Below are 20,454 nucleotides of genomic sequence, written 5' to 3'. Positions count from 1 at the left end.
GGCACAGGTTGCCCAGGGAGGCTGTGGATGTCTTCTCCCTAGGGGTGGTCACATCCAGCCTGGATGAGACCTTGAGCAACCTGGGCTGGTGGGAGGTGACCCTGCCCATGGCAGGGGCTTGGAACTGGATGATCTTTGAGGTCTCTTCTGACCCAAACCATTCTTTGATGCTATGATTCTTAAGAACACTTGGCAATGCTTTCTTCATGATAGCTGCAGAGTGCTCAGTTTTGTGGTAAGCTTCCCAGGGTCCCTGTAGGGTTTGTGTCCTCCTGGCTCTGGACACAGCTGTCTGTCATTACTGATAACCTAATGAGCTCAGGTGGTCTCTTTTCTACAAGCCAGCAGCTTCAGCTGTGTCAGGGTTTGAATTGCATTCACCTGGGGGTCAGTGCACTGCATTTCCAAGCAGTCTTTGGAGTGTAGCTGCAAATGAACAGCAACAGGACCAGAGCTTGGGCTGCTAGAACATAGGAGCAAGTTCCCTTGCAGATTCTGCTGCTGCTCCAGCTCTTACTGATTCAGGTGCTTCTCTTCAGGTTGCTAACTACTGAGAGCATCTTAAACCCAGTTATTTGACTTCAAGCAGTTGGTTGCCATGGAAACTGCAAGACATAGCTTTGGGCATCTGTTGGGCCAAATTTTAGGTGAAAGCCTCTGTGGGAAAATTGTCATTACAAGGCAGCCAAGTTTTAAATCAAAGCCAAAGACTCTCAGCCTAACAAAGGCTTGAGAGAGCTGTGGCTGGCCTTGTCTCTTCTGATAACCAGGGGCTTGTAACTAGTGGAGGAGCAGGGATTAGCCATGAATAAAACAGCCAAAAACACTCAGAAGGGACCTTGCAAAGAAGATCTTGAAAGAGACAAACTGTCAGAGCAGCTCCATGCTGATGGGAGCAGGGAGGTGGTGGGGAGTGATGTTTGTTTGCATGCTCTTGGTGTTTTGTTAATGCAGTTGTTAACCTGTGTGTAGGCACTGCTGGGCACTGCATTGGCTGCTCTGTTAGCTCCCCTGGTAGTGCTGACAGGAGCAGGCGTAACGGCACAGGGCTTCTCCTTCAGGAATTAATTATAGATATATAATATAGGTAATATATAATATAGCTTTTATATATATAATATAGATACAGCTGGGTTGGGGCAATCCCAAGCACTGATACAGGCTGGGCAAGGACTGGCTTGAGAGCAGCCCTGAAGAAAAGGACTTGGGGGTGCTGGGGGAGGAGAAGCTCAACAGGAGCAAGCAGTGAGCACTTGCAGCCCAGAGAGCCAAGCAGAGCCTGGGCTGCAGCAAGAGAAGTGTGGCCAGCAGGGCCAGGGAGGGGATTCTCCCCCTCTGCTCCACTCTGCTCAGACCACACCTGGAGCTCTGTGAACAGTTCTGGAGCCTCTGTTCCAGGAAGGACCTGGAGGTGCTGGAAGGTGTCCAGAGAAGGGCCACGAGGATGAGCAGAGGGCTGGAGCTGCTCTGCTCTGAGGACAGGCTGAGAGAGTTGGGGTTGTGCAGTGTGGAGAGGAGAAGGCTCCCAGGAGACCTTCTGGTGGCCTTGCAGGATCTGAAGGGGGCTCCAAGAAAGCTGGGGAGGGACTTTTGAGGGTGTCAGGGAGTGATAGGATTGGGGGGGATGGAGCAAAATTAGAAGTGGAGAGATTGAGATTGGATGTTAGGAAGAAGTTGTTCCCATGAGGGTGGTGAGAGACTGGCCCAGGTTGCCCAGGGAGGTGGTGGAAGCCTCATTCCTGGAGGTTTTTGCAGCCAGGCTGGATGTGGCTGTGAGCAACCTGCTGTGGTGTGAGGTGTCCCTGCCCATGGCAGGGGGGTTGGGACTGGCTGAGCCTTGAGGTCCCTTCCAACCCTGACAGTTCTGTGATTCTATGAGTCTATAATATAGGGGTTTATATATATATGTGTGTGTGTAAAAAAAATTCCTTAACAACAGATTTGGTTTCTCAGTTAAGGACACAGCCAGCTCCTGAAGTGCTGCTTCACTTCATAGAATGACAGAATTGTCTTGCTCTTAGGCCTTTGAAACCAGACCCAGCCTGATGTTCTCTCTCCACACAGTGCCTAGCATGGCAGGGTCTTGATCCATGATTAAGGATCCTAAATGTAATGACAGGGAAAACAGTAGTGTTGCAGAGTATCACAGAATGGTGTTGGAAGGGAGCTCCAGAGGGCATCCAGTCCAACCCCCTGCACTCAGCAGGGACATCCTCCTCTAGAGCAGGTTGCTCACAGCCTTCTCCAGCCTCACCTTCAACATCTCCAGCCATGGGGCCTCAGCTCCCTCCCTGGCCAACCTCTTGCAGAGTTGCAGCAGCCTCCTGCTGCACAACTTGTTCCTCACATCCAATCTCAATCTGCTCTGCTCTCCTTTCAAACCCTTGTCCCTGCCTCTGTCCCTGCAGCCCTTTGGGAACAGTCCCTCTGCAGCCTTCTTGGAGCCCTTTCAGGCACTGGAAGGTTGCTCTGAGGTGTGCCTGGAGCCTTCTCTTCTGCAGGCTGAACACCCCCAGCTCCCTCAGCCTGGCCTCACAACAGAGCTGCTGCAACCCCCTGAGCATTTTTGTTTCCCTCCTCTGGACCTGCTCCATCAGGTCCATGTCCTTCCTACATTGAGGGCCCCAGTACAGGTCCAAGCTCTCAGGGAGTTCATGCAGGCTGCCTTGAAGACCTGGAGCTGTAAGTCTAGTTGGGGAGTTTTGTGCATTACCAGAACTTTTTTTTCCCTCTGTTTTTTTTTTCTTTTTCTTCTTCTTTTTTTTTTTTTCTTTTTTTTTAACACAGCCTTGTTTCTGCACCTGCAGGAAATCCTGTGTCATCTGCCAGAACCCAAATTTCAAGGATTAGCTAATAACATTTCCTTTGAAAAAAGAGAGAGCTGATTCTTAACCAGGAGCCTGACTCTTTGAAGTCTCTGTAATCTATTTTCCCTGGCTGCTTTTAATGAGCCTTTGAATGTTACTCTGCAATTTCTCTCTCTCTTTTTTCCCCCCTCCCTCTGTCTTGGGGTTTGGTTTTTTTTTTTTTCTTTATTTTTAATTTAGTGGTGGAAGGGAATGTGCTTTCACTTATCTCCAAAGAATTAACCAAAAAAAATTGATAGTTGCAAGTCACTTTCACAGTGCCAGGACACTCAGTGGTGCAGTATAATTTGAGTACATCTATAGTAAATAAATAAATCACAGCTTTTCTGGAGTCTCCATTCCAGAGGTTCTTGAGGTGTAGGAGAAAACTCAGATCTGGGTTTGGGTCTCTTTTCTAATTTTGTGTAGGCAAGCTGCCAGTGGAGTTTCTTCTGACATCCCTTGACACCCCATTCTGCACACTATTGACTTCAACTATGGCCATGATACTGTTCCAACAACATGAAACAAAACCAGCACAGCTCACCCTCAACTGGTTGGTTTTAGGGATGTGTAACAGGTCAGGAATGCCAGCATGGAGCAGGCTCAACGGCAACTAGCAAGATCCTTGATCTCCCTGCCATGCTTCAGGTCTTGCTCTGAGGACTGGCCTGAGTCTGCACTGACCTTGCCTTGCTTTACATAGGTGTATGCAGCTCCTTTGATTGCACAGGATGGATGCTTGAGTCTGCACTGACCTTGCCTTGCTTTATATGGGTGTAGGTAGCTCCTCTGATTGCACAGGGTGCATGCATGAGTCTGCACTGACTGTGCCTTGCTTTATAAAGAAGGTGTCCAGAGAAGGGCCAAGAGGATGAGCAGAGGGCTGGAGCTGCTCTGCTCTGAGGACAGACTGAGAGAGTTGGGGTTGTGCAGGCTGGAGAGGAGAAGGCTCCCAGGAGACCTTCTGGTGGCCTTCCAGGATCTGAAGGGGGCTCCAAGAAAGCTGGGGAGGGAATTTTGAGTGAGTGAGTCAGGGAGTGCTAGGACTGGGAGGGATGGAGCAAAACTAGAAGTGGGGAGACTGAGATGGGATGTTACGAAGAAATTCTTCCCCATGAGGGTGGTGAGAGACTGGCACAGGTTGCCCAGGGAGGTGGTGGAAGCCTCATCCCTGGAAGTTTTTGCAGCCAGGCTGGATGTGGCTGTGAGCAACCTGCTGTGGTGTGAGATGTCCCTGCCCATGGCAGGGGGGTTGGAACTGGCTGAGCCTTGAGGTCCCTTCCAACCCTGACAGTTCTGTGATTCTGTGATTCTGTGCAGCTCCTTTGATTGCACAGGATGGATGCCTGAGTCTGCACTGACCTTGCCTTGCTTTACATGGGTCTGTGCAGCTCCTTTGATTGCACAGGATGCAAGCTCGAGTCTCACCACTGGCCAGACATGACTTTCCCAAAGCTGGGCAGGAACTCCTTGCCCTGGCTTCCAGCCTGCTGCCAGAAATATGTTTGTTGGCACAGGCTGCACTTGTGCTGGCACAGCTGCACAGCTTCTCCTCTCTGCAGCATGAAAGGCTCCATCCCCGGCCACCCCTGGAACACATGCTAGCTGAGGCTACCAGGGTGGAGGGGGCAGGAGGCATGGATGAGGGGGCTCAGCCTCATGAATCAAGGCTGCACTGGGGATGTGGCCCCACCTCTGTTTGCACTTCTGAGTGCTGAGCTTCCCTCTGCCTAGCAGCCCCAATCTTCCTCCCTGATGCTGCTCAGCCACAACCACAGGCTCACTGTCGACGCCTCCGGAGAGGAGAGAACAGGCCTCAGCCTGTGCAGCTTCTTCATTAGTGCTGCTGGAAGCCATAATTAGATAATCTGTGAAGGTTTTCCTCCTGCCAGCAGACAGGCTTCATGTGCAAAATCTGAAGTAATGATCTGGAGTGCATTGCAGCTCAGCCATGAACAGGATAGGGCTGGGGTTGCTTTCTGTGCTCGAGGAACAGAGCCCTTTGGGCAGAGCACAGAGGAGATCTAACTGTAGAGAGCTCTGCAGCAGCTCTCTTTGGCCTTACAATCAATGCAGGCTCTAATGATGTTCCTTTATTTAACATTTTACTTCATCAGGCTTTGCCCATCAGGATGCATTTTTTGGGACCACTTAAAGTACTGCTTGTTAGTTCAAAAGAAGGAAGCCCAATCTGACTGGCCACAATGAGACCACTAATGGCTTCTTAACTCAACCTGCTTTACATCAGGTGAAGGCTCTTCTGAAAAGCTGGTCCACAGGGCAGAACTCTTTGGCCTTCTCAAGGGGTGTGAGGCAGCTCCCACTGTTTTCTGGTGAGTTAAAATGTTTAGGGTGCCTTGCCTCCTCTTGGTGGAGGGTTGGAAGCACTGCCTGCCAAACCACTGGCTGTTTAGCTACTCTCTTTTGTTTTTTTTTCCCTGTCTCTCCATTGTGGACAGAGAGGTGGAAGAAGGAATTAGCCCACCTACTGAGTAATTATTTATCTTCTATTATTTTTTGATTTCTTTGAAAAAAAAAAATCAAAGCGTTCCTCCTGGCAGACAAACTTTTATTGGGAATGGAAACCATACAGCTGGAAGGATTACGTGCAGGGCAGCACGAGCTTTGCAATTTGCTTGCCCCAATGGTCTTCAAACCTGATTTGTTCTTTTTTTTTTTTTTTTGTTTTGTTTTCTGTTTTGGACCCCTGGAGCCATGGACTTTCTGAATATTTGAATTGGTGCCACAGTCAGCTGGAATAGGGCCCATACACCACATGCCAGAGCCTAAATACCCTAACAAGCTCTCCCCCGGGAATCTGGAAAGGTGCAACCAGCCAAGTTTGCTCTTGCTCCTCCTCTACTGGAATCCACCTTAGTCAGCCCAGCAGCAGGAGCTTGCTAAAACCTCTGGGGGATGGCTGGCATGAGGCACTGCAAGGAAACCTGCAGAGTGGACCTACCCTCCTCTCTCTGGACGGAGACTGCAGCTTGCTCGGTGTGCCCAGCTCCACGAGCAGCACCCAGGGCTGGGGGAGGTAAGGTCACACCACAAGGCAGAAAGGCACAGGCAAGGCAAACACCCACCCAACCAAACTGAAGGTTCTGCCCTTTGGGAGCAGCAGTGGGAACTGTGGAGGCACTGACCTGGCCTGGCCTTTCCCAGGGTAGCTCCTCCTTCAGTTCCTCTCTGTTTAGCACGGGGAGTGGAAGGACATTTTGCTGGCCTTGGCTCGGTGATGTGAACTGCAAGCTGGATTGACACCAGAGCACAGCAGCTCCAGATTGCTTCCATGCCTAGATGTTGTGAGAGTGAGTCAGGACAAGTTCAGTGTGCAAGCAGCATGTGCCAGACTGTTTGGGGAAGTGCAAACCCACCCTGTTAATGGTGCACAAACGATCATCCCTGGATGGTGGGGGTCTTGCCTTCTGTTCCCAATACATTTTCCTTTCTCTGCACCAGTGTCCTGATAGGCAAAATGTCAGCTGAGGTCAGCTGAATCCTGAATCAAGACTGAAGGCTTGGCTTGATCACAGGCTCACAAGATGTTAGGGGTTGGAAGGGACCTCTGGAGATCTTCCAGTCCAACCCCCCTGCCAGAGCAGGACCAGAGAATCCAGCACAGGTCACACAGGAACACATCCAGATGGGGCTGGAAAGGCTCCAGAGAAGGAGACTCCACAACCTCTCTGGGCAGCCTGTTCCAGGGCTCTGGGACCCTCACACTGAAGAAGTTCCTCCTCATGGTGAGGTGGAACCTCCTGTGCTAGAGTTTATATCCATTGTCCCTTGTCCTATCCCAGGGTGCAGCTGAGCAGAGCCTGTCCCTGTCCCCTCCCTCCTGACCCCCAGCCCTCAGCTATTGATAGACATTGATCAGATCCCTCTCAGCCTTCTCCTCTCCACACTAACCACCCCCAGGGCTCTCAGCCTCTCCTCACCAGGCAGTCTCCAGTCCCTTTACCATCCTGGTAGCTCTGTGTTGGACTCTCTCCAGCAGATCCCTGTCCCTCCTGAACTGGGGAGCCCAGAACTGGATGCAATATTCCAGGTGAGGTCTCAGCAGGTCAGAGTAAAGGGGGAGGAGAACCTTCCTGGATCTGCTGGCCACACTCCTCTGAATGGCCCCCAGGATACCACAAACTGCCTGATGCCAGCAGGCAATGTTAAAGACAAGAGTGAAAATGCAACATGCAGCTCAATCCCCCACTGCTAGCAAATCAAGTGCAGGGAAGGAGTCAGCAGCCAAGAGGATGGATGGATCCCACACTGGAAGTCAAACAGCTTCCTGCTTCCCCTTTCCCTCGAGCAGATCATATTTATTTGTAAAACAACCCCACAGTTTCTTTCTGCCAGCCTCTTTTATTGTGCTTCCTTAACATGCAACCATCTTTTAACTTCTTCTTGTCCTGAATATTCCCACTTGGCACTGTAGGGGTGATAGAGTCATAGAATGGTTTAGGTTGGAAGAGACCTTGAAGATCATCCAGTTCCAAACCCCTGCCATGGGCAGGGACACCTCCCACCAGCCCAGGTTGCTCAAGGTCTCATCCAGCCTGGCCTTGAACACCTCCAGGCAGGAGGCATCCACAGGCTCTCTGGGCAACCTGTGCCAGAGTCTCACCAGCCTCATTGGAAAGATTTTCCTTCTACTCTCCAGTCTCAGTCTGCCCTCCCGCCCTCCTGCTTCAGTCCACTCCCTCTCATCCTATCACTCCCAACCCTTGCAAATTCCTTTCCCAGCTTTCTTGTAGTCTCTTCAGGTACTGGAAGGCTGCTCTAAGGTCTCCCTGGAGCCTTCTCTTCTCCAGGCTGAACAGCCCCAACTCTCTCAGCCTGTCCCCATACGGGAGGTTCTCCAGCCCTCTGGTCATCCTCATGGCTCTCCTCTGGACCCTTTCCAGCAGCTCCATGTCCCTCTCCAGCAGACCCCTCCCTCTTGAATTGGGGAGCCCAAAACTGGACAAAGTATTCCAGCAGCTGGTTCTTCCTAACAAAATTCAAGCTGAAGGGAAACTCTGAAGGAGGTTTCAATTTAATGCTCACTCTTCAGTTTGAAATCTCATCCCTGCTCTGATTACAAACTCTTGAGTAAGTATGACTAGGAGAGTCTGGAGAAAGGGAGTTAGCTGGCAGCTTCCTGAGTCTGTTTTGCCTGCACTGTGTGATCTGGAGCACCATGTGGAGTCCACTTATTGCCTTTGCTACGACCACAGGCACTCCTGCAGGCCCTGCATCTTGCTCCCTTAAAGCAGTGATGGAAGCAGTAGGGTCAGAGTTTAAGAGTGAAGAGGTTTATAGTAATACAAACATTAGCAAATAGCAGCAAGAGCAGTAGCAGGCTCGATCAGAGCAAGCTGGTGACAGCACATGAGTGCCTGGGGAAATTCAGTCAGACAGGAGAGAGATTAATGCAGGGAAACACTCAGTGCTCTGCTGCCTGTATGTGTCCTCACCAAGAGGAGCCAGGGAAATGCAGCAAGCTTCTCACAGTGCAGTGAAGAAAAAGGGTACCCAGGCTCACAGAGTGTGAGGGGCTAGAAGGGACCTCCAGAGAGCATCCAGTGCAAGCCCCCTGCCAGAGCAGCAGCACCCAGGGCAGCTCACACAGGAACACAGCCAGAGGGTTTTGCAATGGCTCCAGACAAGGAGACTCCACAACCTCTCTGGGCAGCCTGCTCCAGCCCTCTGCCACCCTCACAGGCAAAAAAATTTCCTTTCTCTTGCCCTGGCACCTCCTCTGCTCCAGCTGGCACCCAGTGCCCCTTGTGCTGTCCTTGGCCAGCCCTGAGCAGAGCCTGGCTCTGTCCTCCCCACACTGCCCTGCACATCTGTCTCCCCAGCACTGAGGGCAGCCCTCAGGCTCCTCTGCTCCCAGCTCCAAGCCCCAGCTGCCTCAGCCTGGCCTCACAGGAAGATCTTCCACTGCCTGCAGCAGCTTGGGGGCTCTGGGATAGACTCTCTCCAGCACTTCCCTCAGCTCCTTCTTCACCTCAGGGGCCCAGACCTGAACACAAGATTCCAGCTGTGGCCTCAGCAGGGCAGAGCAGAGGGGCAGGAGAACCTCTCTGACCTCCTCCTCACAGCCCTTCTACTGCAGCCCAGGATGCCCTTGGCCTTCTTGGCCACCAGGGACATTGCTGGCTCAGGGGCATCCTTCTGCCCACCAGAACCCCCAGCTCCCTTTCCCCTACACTCAAAGGACAGGAGAAAATTCAGATTGCATAGCATCAGTGAGGTGACACATGGACAGCAACCATATGTTAGTATTGGGAGAGCTCATGGAAGAAATGATAAACAGGGAATACCTGGTCCTGTCCCTCGAGCAGCTCCAAGGCTGTGGTTCAAACTTGGGACTACTCCCCACTTACTACATCTGTTCTTGAACAGACACACCAAGAGCAGCCCTGGGGGCATCCAAGAAGCTGCTGGATTTGGCTTTGCACCACTTGATATTATTGATGGGAGACATACAGTAGGTGTGTGAGTGGAGCAAGGCAGTGGCTGATCCCTCAGTGGCTGCAGTATTCTGGCCGAAGGAAAGTGAGATGTCATCTCCAGCTGCCTACTGGAAAGTGCTGGCAGCCCTCAGCCAAGCTCTCTATGGAGTCTGTGCTGTCTGTAACGAAGCACCAAGGACTTGGCACCATCTCTACATCCATGGAGGGAAGGACCTCTCCAAGATGAAGACCTGCTCCCTGTGATGAAGATGCAGAGACTTGGCAGGGTCTGCCTTCTTTAAACAAGTTCACTCGTGTGGCTTTGGCAGTGGCTGCATCAGGTGCTGCTACACACAGAAGCCATACAGTTCTCATGGGACTAGCAGTGCAACCATGGTGAGCTGCACCTTCCCAATCCTAGGACAAAGAGAGAGATGTTGGAGCCCAGGGTAATGCAGAGCAGTAATAACAGGCTGGGGAAAGTAAAGGAAGAGCAAGCAGTGGCTTCTGGAAGCTCTGCTGAGGATAAGCAGGGATATGTTGCAGGAACCAAGGTGTTGTTTCCAAGGGAAGGAGGAGAGTTGCAAAGCTCCTGTTCTGTTCTATCCAAGCTGGTCAGACATTACCTGCAACCAGGAGGCTGTGGTAAGGCTCCCTCTAAAATCCTGTGTCTTGCAGCTTTTGCCTCTTATGAATGGCTCAATCCACTGACTCGTTCTGGGTCCAAGAGAGGTAGGACAAGGGCCTGAGCTGCTCTCCCCAGAGGTAGCTCCTGGCCCTGCCTAGTGAGTGCTGTAATGCTGTTTCCAACAGGTTTGACTCCTGAGGTCCTTTTCCTGTGACCCCACACCAGCTCAGATTGCTGCTGCTCTTTCTGGGGCATTACAACTTCACTATTCTCTCCCCCTTTATGAATCTCAAGTGAAATGTTAAAATACTTTCAGTGCCATGGCTCCCACAGGCAGGAAGAGCAGCACAGTCCATGCTCCATCAGCAGGGCTAAAAGCCTCCCTGCTGCAGAAGAGTTTGTGCAGGGTAAAAATGCCCTGGTGATTTTAGCAGCAGCTCCACTTGGGCCCTAGAAATAACGTCAGCACTGCTGGAGCATTGGCCCAGAGAGATCTGTGGCAGCTCTCACATCCCTACCCACTCCCACTCTGTCATACCTGAACTTCAAGCCCCTCAGGAGGTGTGGAGAGGTGGCACTGAGACTGGGACAGGCAAGGGTCAGGCTCTGTGCCCTCCTCCTCGTCTGGGTACACAGAATCACAGAATCAACCAGGTTGGAAAAGACCTTGGAGATCACCAAGTCCAACCTCTCACCCAACACCATCTGATCAACTAACCAATGGCACTGAGTGCCTCATCCAGGGATGGTGACTCCACCACCTCCCCAGGCATCATCCCAAAGGCCAATCTCTCTTCCTGGGAAGAATTTCTTCCTCACCTCCAGCCCAAACCTCCCCTGGTGCAGCTTGAGACTGTGTCCTCTGCTTCTGTCCTTGGTTGCCTGGGAGAAGAGACCAACCCCACCCTGGCTACAACCTCCCTTCAGGGAGTTGTAGAGAGCAAGAAGGTCTCCCCTGAGCCTCCTTTTCTCCAGGCTAAAGGACCGCAGCCAGGGCTGCCCATTTCAAGCAGAGTTAGCACACTGAGCCATGGTAAGGCTGTGTGATGCTGTGTTCCTCATCCCAGAGGCACATGAATTGTCCATGGCAAAAGCCAGCAGTGGGGCCAGCAAAGCTGATCAGCTCAGACCTGGAGCTCTGTATCTGTCCTGCAGAGCTCAGCTCACCCCAGCAGCAAATTGCTGTGCCCACAGAGCTCCATGGCACAGGTACCTCTGAGCTGCTGGAGATGATCCCTCCAGCACAGGCATCTGGAGATGGTTAGTTTGAAAAGAGAAGGCTGAAGAGAGACCTCCTGGCTGTCTACAACTACCTGAAAGGAAGTTCTGAAGATGTTGGTGCTGGTCTCTTCTCACAGGGAATTAGCGACAGAACAAGAGGGAATGGCCTTAAGCTGTGATTGGGTAGATTTAGACTGGACAGTAGGAAAAAAATTTCCACAGCAAGAGTGGTCAGGGATTGGAATGTGCTGCCCAGGGAGGTGGTGGAGTCCCCAAGCCTGGAGGTGTTTCAAGGTAGTTTGGATGCGGTGCTTGGGGCTACGGTTTTGGGGTGACCCTTGCAGAGCAGGGTTAATGGTTGGGCTTGGGGATCCTGACGGGCTGTTCCAACCTGAATGTTTGTGTGATTCTGAGATTTGCAGCTCAAGGCTATTTGACCAGAGGTACTTGAAAGCTGCCTATTTGTGGTCATGTCACGACAGACTGTACTGCAACACGTGTGCAAAGACTGATAAGTTAAGGTCAGGTGGGCAAACTTCAGCTAAGGTGGAACGGCCGCGTTTGCAGCTGCTCCTCTCTGCTTTTACGGCATCTCTTCCAGTGCCTTTCCCACTGATAACTGACAGTTTCCCTTCAGCTTTCTTGCCTGCTCGTGAGGCACGTTGGATTCCAGCAGCGTACGCTGCCTTGCGTCACAAACGGCGCTCCTCGCCTGCCTGGAACCCACTTTCCCTCGACGCCTTCTAAGAAACTGGGTGCCCAAACGCATCCAGCTGGCTTTGGGGGGTTGCTGCATCCTTCGCGGTGCCCCGGGAGGTGACAGGAGCGTGCTCAGGCACCTGTCCCCTGCAGCAGCCGAGCCTTAGCTGACTTGGGTTCCCTTCTGTCCCTCTCGGTATCTTTTCCTTCTCCTTCATCCTGGCACCTGAGTAGCGCTCCTGCGGGAGGAAGGCAGGGGAGGGAAGGAGGACTGAGGTTGGGGGACGGAGCGGAAGAGTCTACCGGTGCGAGCTGCCGGATTCCCGGAGGAGCTGCTGTCACCGACTCACAGCGACCCCCGACGCCTGCCCGCGGCCGGGCGCACCGGGGCCACGGCTCCAGCGCCGCCGCGCCGGGCCCTGCAGCGCCTCCCCGCGGCGGCCGCTCGGCACCGCCCTCGCCTCCGCCGCCGCTACCGGGCGGGCGGCTTCGGTGGCTCGCTCCTCCTCGCCAGCCGCGGGATTCCTCTCTCCAGGTTTAGGAGCCCCCCCTTCACACCCGCCGCCGGAGCGGGACGGCGTGGAAGGGAGCGAGCGAGAGGCAGCGAGGCGGCGCGGATGCGCCTCGGCTCCCCGCGGCGGCGGCGGCAGCGGATGCTCGGCGGTGCGGCGGCGGCCGCCGCTTCGCAGCCCGGGAGAGCGGCGCAGGGAGGGAGCTGAGGCGATGAGCCGCCCGCAGGCGGCCGCTCGCGAGTGACGGCGGCGGGGCAAGGAGCGGCGGCGAGGAGAGGAGGAACAACAACAACAACATCAGGAGGGCAGCGAACCCTGCCAGTGCCCGCGGGAGCCCGGGAGAGCCCCGGCCGAGGGTTCGGCCATGCCCTTCGCCAAGCGGACCGTGGAGCCGCAGCGGCTGTGCCGGAGGCAGCCTGCCGCCTCCGTGCTGGAGGACAGCTGGGGACCGGAGCCGCCGCCGCTGCGGGACGCGCCGCCGGAGGAGCCGGGGACGGCGGGCGAGGAGGCAGCCGGCGGCGGGGAGAGAGAGTCGGCGGCGGTGCTGATGGTATTGGACCTCTGCTCGGTCAGCAACGTGGCCTTGTCACGGATCCTCCGGCAGCTTTCCGACGTGGCCCGGCACGCCTGCACCCTCTTCCAGGAGGTGGAGGCTGACATCCAGGGCACCCACCGCCGCGTCCGGGCGCTCCACGGCCGCATAGCCGGGCTGCAGGGAGCTATGCGCGGCCTCGACCCCAAGCAGGAGGCAGTACGTAAGTACCGCGGAGATGGGGCGGACCGCAGCCCGGGCCGGCTGAGGAAGCCACCCCTCGGTAACCCTCGGTTCAAAGTTTGGGGCCGGAGCCGGTGCGAAGGGAGCCCCGGCGGCAGGGTGGGGAAAGGCCGTGCCGCGGGCGGGCGGGTCAGGTCGGTGGGTGCCGCTGGGCGCCGCGGCGATGCCGGCGGGAGGGATGATGTCAGTGGTTTGTGCCTTACGTAAGGAGCTGGCTGGCGGGGCTCGGGGCGCATCTTCTGCAAGCCAAGGGTTTGGCCGGCAAACGTCTGTCAGCCGGGCTCCGAGTGCGCTGGTGGGGATGAGCCCGAGCCCCCGCCCCCGGGCATCTTTGGATCTTATCCCCTTTGCCGGGCGGATTTGTCTCCCCCCTTCTATGCGTCTCTGACTTCCCGATGGAAATTTTTAAGCTCTTAAGTAGAACTGATGAAGCTATTTTGTTGTGGGCCAACTTTCGGGGCCATAAAGCAAGGAAGTTCGGTTAATGACTTCTTTCTGTTCAAAGAGTGGCCCCGAAGAACCGGGAGCGAGGGGCGAGAGGGGAGGGAAGGAAAAAGATCTAAGGCAGTGTGCGCCTTGTGCTAGGAGCAGTATGTGGTCGAATGCTGCTTCTCCACCCAAACATGAAAAGCGGTGACAGGCTCCGCAGCCCCTACCAGCTGCTGATTTGTGCTGGCTGCGGCTTCCCCTTCACAGCAGCTGATGGTTTCGTGCTCTCACGGCCGCGTACGCTTCCCAGGGTGTTTTGGATAGCTAATGCAGCGGATTGGAAGTCTGGAGCAGCGAAGATTGCTGCCTGGCTTTTGATGTCTCGCTTAGGAAAAAGCGGTGGCTTCGAAGGGGGCATTTCGCTTACTTTGTGCTTTCTGCTGTTCCTTTCTAAATCCCGAGCACCTCCAGTGGATACAGTGAAGGGAATTTGGCTTATTTTGTGCCTTCTGCCGTTCCTCTCAAAATCCCGGGTACCTCCAGTGGATACAGTGAAGTGACTTTACCCCGAGCGTGCCCTCTTCTAGGTGTTTTTAATGACTGCGGGGGAAAAAATCGTGCTTTGTGTTTCTTCCCATTTGGAATGGTGTGGGATAGAAACAAGTCCTCGCGGATCAGCGAAGCTGTGCTGATTAACAGAATCAAGCCTTAAGTGTTCATTTAAACTACATCATCGGCAGCTGTGGAGTGGCTTTGCTGGTGATGCGTTAATATACATCAGCTGTAGATCAGACACGAGGGGGTGGGGGGAGGCTCTCTGTGGTTTCAGGACGAGTGTGTAATCAGAGCAGGGTGCTGGGGCTGTGCCGGGAGCCGCGGTGAGAGGGAGGCTTGGCAGATGCGGCGAGGAAATGAAACTTCTTGTGCGGCGTTCTCGTCTCTGTGAGTCTTTGGAGCTGAGCAACTGTGGGTATGTAGTGTGGGTAAGTGAGAGCAGAGCTTAGCCTTTCTAATCCCTACGGCTTTTCCCTTTCTGGATTGTGCAAGTGCAGCTTGTTTTCAATGCACGCTGCAAACCCTTGAAATTACAGCGCAGTTATGTCATCTGCTTAATTAGAGAGTCTGGCTTTCCCCTTCTGATAATAAATGCAGGCTCCGCTGCTCTGGTGGTGTTCTTTCTGCTTTCACTTAAAGCCTTCTCTCTTTAGGAAAGGCAGAGACTTTTGGTCATGATCTTCCTTGTCACCTCCCTTCTTGCCTCCTCCCCCTCCCTGTGCGCGATGCGATACGCAGCTCAGTGCCGCTGGTGCGGTTGCAGATGTCCCTGGGTTGGCCGGCCAAGGGCTGTTCCACAATGCAGGGCTCTGCCACTACCTGTCCTCCGGGAGGTGTCTGCCTCGCCTCCAGCCATACGGCTGCTCGCAGGCACATCACCCAGCCCTCGTCACTTCTCTCCGTGCAGTGCTGTGTCACGTGTTTCAAAGGTGAAAGTCTCTCCAACTACCTGAAAGGAGGGTGTGGAGAGGCTGGTGCTGGTCTCTTCTCACAGGTAATTAGTAATAGAACAAGAGGGAATGGCCTCAAGCTACGACTGGGTAGGTTTAGACTGGACAGTAGGAAAAAATTTTTTCCCAGCAAGAGTGGTCAGGAATTGGCACAGGCTGCCCAGGGAGGTGGTGGAGTCACCAACCCTGGATGTGTGTAGAGGTGGTTTGGATGTGGTGCTTGGGGATATGGTTAATGGTTGAACTTTGTAGAGTAGGGTTAATGGTGATCCTGAGGGTCTTTTCCAACCTGAATGTTTCTGTGATTCTGTCTCGCCACCACCCTAAGGTGCAGGAGCCTTCAGCTCCTCCCTATGCTCCAGCTGCTTTTATTCCCCATCCCCAGTGCTGGCCCAGCACAGCTGGGTTTGCATAGTGCTATGTCTGACCACCTCAAACAGAACCTGGAGCTGAGCTGCACTGCTCTGCATATCTTCTCCTCACACCCCTGCCCCCTCCCCCCCAAATCCATACACACCCACAGCAGCATCCTCCTTTGGCCTCCAGATTGCTCAGTGTTCCCAAGGGCTGGTTAGAACTGCCTGGCAGGAGGCTGCCCATCCTTGCTGTAGTGTTTAATGACAGTGTGGCTTCTCCTTGCTGGGCTGACACCTCCTCCTCCATTATGACTTGCAGCAAGACTATGCTAATGTTTGTTTTAAGCATGAAGTGCCTACACAGTTCACTCCTGATGGTATTACACTCAAGTCACTGCACCCAGTTGTGAGCAGATGGTCACAGGGCTGCCCCAGACCTTACCAGCATCGCACTAAGGCATGCTGACAGCAATCATGGGGACTCTGAGGTGGCTTCTGTGCTCTCTTTTGGCAGTGCTAAATGGCACATCTAAGACTTAACTCAGGACTGGCTGGAGGTTTGGACTCGCACCATGAAGAACATGTTGGTGACAGGCATGGAGCCACAGCATCCAAGCCATGACTGTAATGGTCACCTGGAATTTGTTGTGTGCCAGGAGTGGACGTGCTGAGCTGCCTGGCCCATGTGTACTGCTGTGTTACTGCCCTGACCACATGTTTTGTAAGCACTCAGTTTGAACCTGCTGGGCTCTCTTGCCACAGTGAGGCATTCTTGATGTTTTAGCATCAAGCACAGCATAGTGGTTTGAGAATAATGCTACCAGACATGCCCTAGATACTGAGCTGTGCCACTGGAAGGCCTTTTTCTCCATGCTTCATAAGCCAGCTGGATTCTGAGAGTCATTTGTGAAGGCACAGCATGGGTGGGGAAGAGGAATAAAGGGCTGACACCATCTCAGGAGCTGTTGGAGGCAGTGGTTACAGAGGGGCTTCCCTGTCCCTTGCCCAGGATGTGATTCCTTGGCAATCGCAGAGGTGATGCCAAAGGGAGGGGCAGCAGGAAAGGAGATCTCTTGAAAACAGCATGTCCTAGGATTTCACAGAATGATGGAGTATTTTACACTGAAACTCTCTTCAAATGAAGCATCTTTGGTGAGTCCAGGTGAGATAAATGAATTTCACATGGCCTTTTTTCCCCCCCAGTGATGTTTATCACTGCCACTGTAATCTCCAGGACCCCTTAACATTCTCAGCTGTGTTGCTGTGGAGGTGGTGAACGTTTGCAGGACTGGGTCTGCTTTACTGTAAGGAAGGAACTTAAACTCCTCTTCTGAGATACTTGTGAAGGTATTTACCTGTGTGATGCTCTTTGGGTTTTGCCACTGTTCAGAAAGCGTGGAACACCTTGCTGGGCCCAGTAAAGGACTGAATCTGGGTGGCTGCAAGCAGGTCACCTTCAAACACTCCAGGTCCCTTGCCTCTGCCTTCTCAGATGCTGCCTGTGCTTTCATCTCTGTTCTGAGCCTCTGGTCAGCTAGCATCTTGCAAATCTGAATCCTTCCCACCCTCTGAGTGGAATTGAAACAAGGGTGAGAAATATTTTCCTGCTCAGCTCCTTGAACTAACTGCTTTGCCCTTCTGCCACTCCAAGTGCTTTACTGCTTTTCATCATGAGCAAGCTCCAGGGGCTGCTCCTAAAGCAGAACCATGTGGGAGTGACATGGTGGTTGTCAGGCTGCCTGGTGCTCAGAGTTTCCTTTACTGCCAAGCAAGAGAACTGAGCAGTGTGGTATTGCCCAGTTCTGTTATCAGCATCTTGATTATCTTGGGTGATACAGGGAAAGGTAGGAGAAGTGGTGGCAGAAGCCTCATCCCTGGAGGTTTTTGCAGCCAGGCTGGATGTGGCTGTGAGCAACCTGCTGTGGTGTGAGGTGTCCCTGCCCATGGCAGGGGGGTTGGGACTGGATGATCCTTGAGGTCCCTTCCAACCCTGGCGATTCTGTAAGTGCTGGATTCGTGTGCAGACCTGGGACTGGCTGCCTCTGCTGTTGTCTGGAAGGATGAATTCTCAGTTCAGGGGCCCACAAGTGGAACATTGTACCTCTCAGAAACTGATGATGTAAACCATCTTGCTTTCTGAATCAATTGGCAGTGACCAGGCAGCAGCAGATTTTGAAAGCCCTCATTAACAAGATCCTCTTTGCACCCTGGCATCCCAGAGAATGCCACACATTCCAGGCTTTATTTTTTTCCTTTTTTTCTTTTTTCTTTTTTTTTTTTTGGAAAGCATCAATGTGTTACCCAGCACCTCAAAGCTGTGTGGTTTCCCTGCTCTGTATCTTCCCTGCTCCACTATTCCACACCTGAGTTTTGGTTTTTTTTGCTGCATGCTTGCAGTCAGTGACAGAGCCACTTAGGAGCGTGGAGATCTCTGCTCTTCAGAGGTCCCCCGTGCTATTGTGAGCTCCCCTACAAGCTTTGCTGCTTCCATGAAGTGTCAGGATTGAGATTATAAAAGGCAGCTGTGAATAGATTCTGCATCGTTTTAGGCTCCACCTGAATTTCTTCTGTTTGAACTCAAGTTACCGAAGCCAAGCCCTGGATAGTTTCACTTTTGCTTTTGTTTCTTTCCTTGGGCGTTTGGGGTGGTTTGTTTTTGTTTTGGTGATGTTTGGTTTGGGGTTTTGGTTTGCTTTTTGTGTTTGTTTGGTGTGGAGGGGTTTTGTGTGTGTGTGTGTGTGTTTGTTGTTGTTTTTACACACTGTTTGGGTTCTGAGCACTGCAGGGCAATGTTTAGCCAATTGCAAGGTTTTCCTGTGCCTTCTGCCACACTCCTACCATTCCTACAAAACACGTGCTGGGCCCAAAGCTTGTCAGATAATGCCTCCCCTCCTCTGCCACTTCAGGTGCTGAAGTCTCAACTCTGGCTAAAATGGAATCTAGAGATCATAGAATTGTTAGAGTTGGAAGGGAGCTCAAGGCTCAGCCAGTTCCAACCCCCCTGCTATGGGCAGGGACACCTCATAACACAGCAGGTTGCTCACAGCCACATCCAGCCTGGCTGCAAAAACCTCCAGGGATGAGGCTTCCACCACCTCCCTGGGCAACCTCTGCCAGTCTCTCACCACCCTCATGCTTAAGATGCTTCCTCACATCCAATCTCAATCTACTCATTTCTAGTTTTGCTCCATTCCCCCCAGTCCTTTCACTCCCTGACACCCTGAAAGGTCCCTCCCCAACTTTCTTATAGCTCCCTTCAGATCTTGGAAGGCCGCAAGAAGGTCTCCCTGGAGCCTTCTCTTCTCCAGACCGAACAGCACCAACTCTTTCAATCTGTCTTCACAGCAGAGCAGCTCCAGCCGTCTGCTCATCCTTGTGGCCCCTCTCTGGCCTCCTTCCAGCACTGCTTCCATCTCAGGATGCAGCTGCACCTTCAGGCTGTCCCAGGCTGTCTATTGGTGAGCATCCTTGCAGAAATCCTCAGGCAGGTTTGTAGGAGCTTCAGAGTAGGTGGAAAGAGAAAAGAAGAAGGTGCAAGTTGAGTAGATAAGTGTTGTGCTGCATCACAGCTTCACAAAGTCCTGAAGAATTTCACGTGCAGTTTTCACTCTGGGGATTTTCTGTTGCACTGAGGTGCAAGTGTAAACCTCCATGGCTTGGCCATATCTACATAAAGGTATCTCAGATACTGCTCTACAGCTCCCTGAAGGGAGGTTGGAGTGAGGAGGGAGCATCCTCTGCTCCTTCGTGGAAAGGGACAAGAGCAGAGGAAATGGTTTCAAGCTGTGCCAGGGGAGGTTCAGGCTGGATGCTAGGAAATATTTCTTCACTGGAAGGGCTCTAAACCATTGGAATGGTGTGCCCAGGGTAGTGCTGGAGTCACCACCCCTGGGGGTGTTGAAGCAATGTGTGGAGCTGGTGCTTAGGGACATGGTTTAGTGTTGAGCCTTCAGTGCTGGGTCAAAGGTTGGGCTGGATGAGCTTGGAGGGAGGTCTTTTCCAGCCATATAGGTTCTGTGATTCTGGACACAGAGCAGGTTTCTAGCTTGCCTTAGCTATATGATGGTGCTTTAGAGTGTAGAAGCAGATCTCAGTGTAAGGGTAGTTACCCTTTAGAGGTAGCCACCTGTGTAGCCTGGGGAATGTGAGGCACAAGGATGTATTCAGAGCTCCCTTTGCACATTCAAGTCCTATAACCTGTGGAATCCTTGCTGCATGCAGGATAAAACCTCCACAGAAAAGCAGGGCTGGATGAGGCAATCCATTGCCCTCAGCTTTGTGCCCTGCACCTGCCCAAGTGGAAATGCCACATCGTCTCCACTGGTCCTCTTGGAAGAGGAGAAGGACTTTGGGCGTCACTTGCCAGGTGTGAGGTGTTTTGGGGTTGTGCTGGTTGCTGCACACTGCTTTGTGTTAGAGGACTCTCCCCTCTGGTGCACTCCACTGCATCTTGCCCAGGAATGCAAATAGCCCAAGATGTGGGTGTGGGAAAGTTGGAGAATTTCCTCGGTGCTTGGATTCTAAATGCAGAGGGTTGACAGCAAATTAGCAGTGGAAAAGAGCAGGAGGCCAAAGCTTTCTTCCTTACCTTTCCTTTTGTCAGTACAACAAAGGATCAGAGGAAGAAAAACCTGCTCCTGTGAGGATCCCACCCCCACCTTAGCTAGAGCACCATTAGCTAGAGTGTCCTCATTCTGGAGGAAGATGCCTGATCTTTATTCACAGACCAGCAACAGAAGCCCTTTTACCCAAGAGCTGGACCAGTCAGGGGCTGGCCTTGAGAGATGTTGGTTTTGGTCATCCATTTAGTAGGTGATGGAAGGTGATGGGATGGGATTTGGCAGGGCAATGTCTTGTGAAAAGCAGGCTCTGGTCTCTTTGCAGGTACAAGCAGAGTATAAAACTCCTTTGTCCTGCCCAGCCAGTGAGGCTCTCAGTGTGCCCAATGCTCAGGTAGGCTCACCAGCCCTCACCTGGCACAGCCTGGGAGGAGATGAATGGCAGACAGAAGTGGTTTTAGAATCACAGAGTCATGGAATT

The 20,454-nt window shown here is 53.0% G+C and overlaps 1 protein-coding gene across 1 annotated transcript in view; it reads left to right on the top strand.

Moving 5' to 3' along the window:
- The first annotated feature begins 12,713 nt into the window (after positions 1-12,713).
- Positions 12,714-20,454, top strand: part of NHS (NHS actin remodeling regulator) — a 222,912-nt gene continuing 215,171 nt past the window's right edge. The window contains exon 1 of the mRNA XM_054397001.1: positions 12,714-13,104. Within this exon, the coding sequence (XP_054252976.1) occupies positions 12,714-13,104 (391 nt within the window). The remainder of the gene's footprint in view (positions 13,105-20,454) is intronic.

The sequence above is a fragment of the Indicator indicator genome, chromosome 1 (assembly GCF_027791375.1).
Source record: "Indicator indicator isolate 239-I01 chromosome 1, UM_Iind_1.1, whole genome shotgun sequence".
Taxonomy (NCBI): Eukaryota; Metazoa; Chordata; class Aves; order Piciformes; family Indicatoridae; genus Indicator; species Indicator indicator.
The sequence above is the reverse complement of the archived record's forward strand: the minus strand, read 5'-3'. Positions and strand labels throughout refer to the sequence as shown.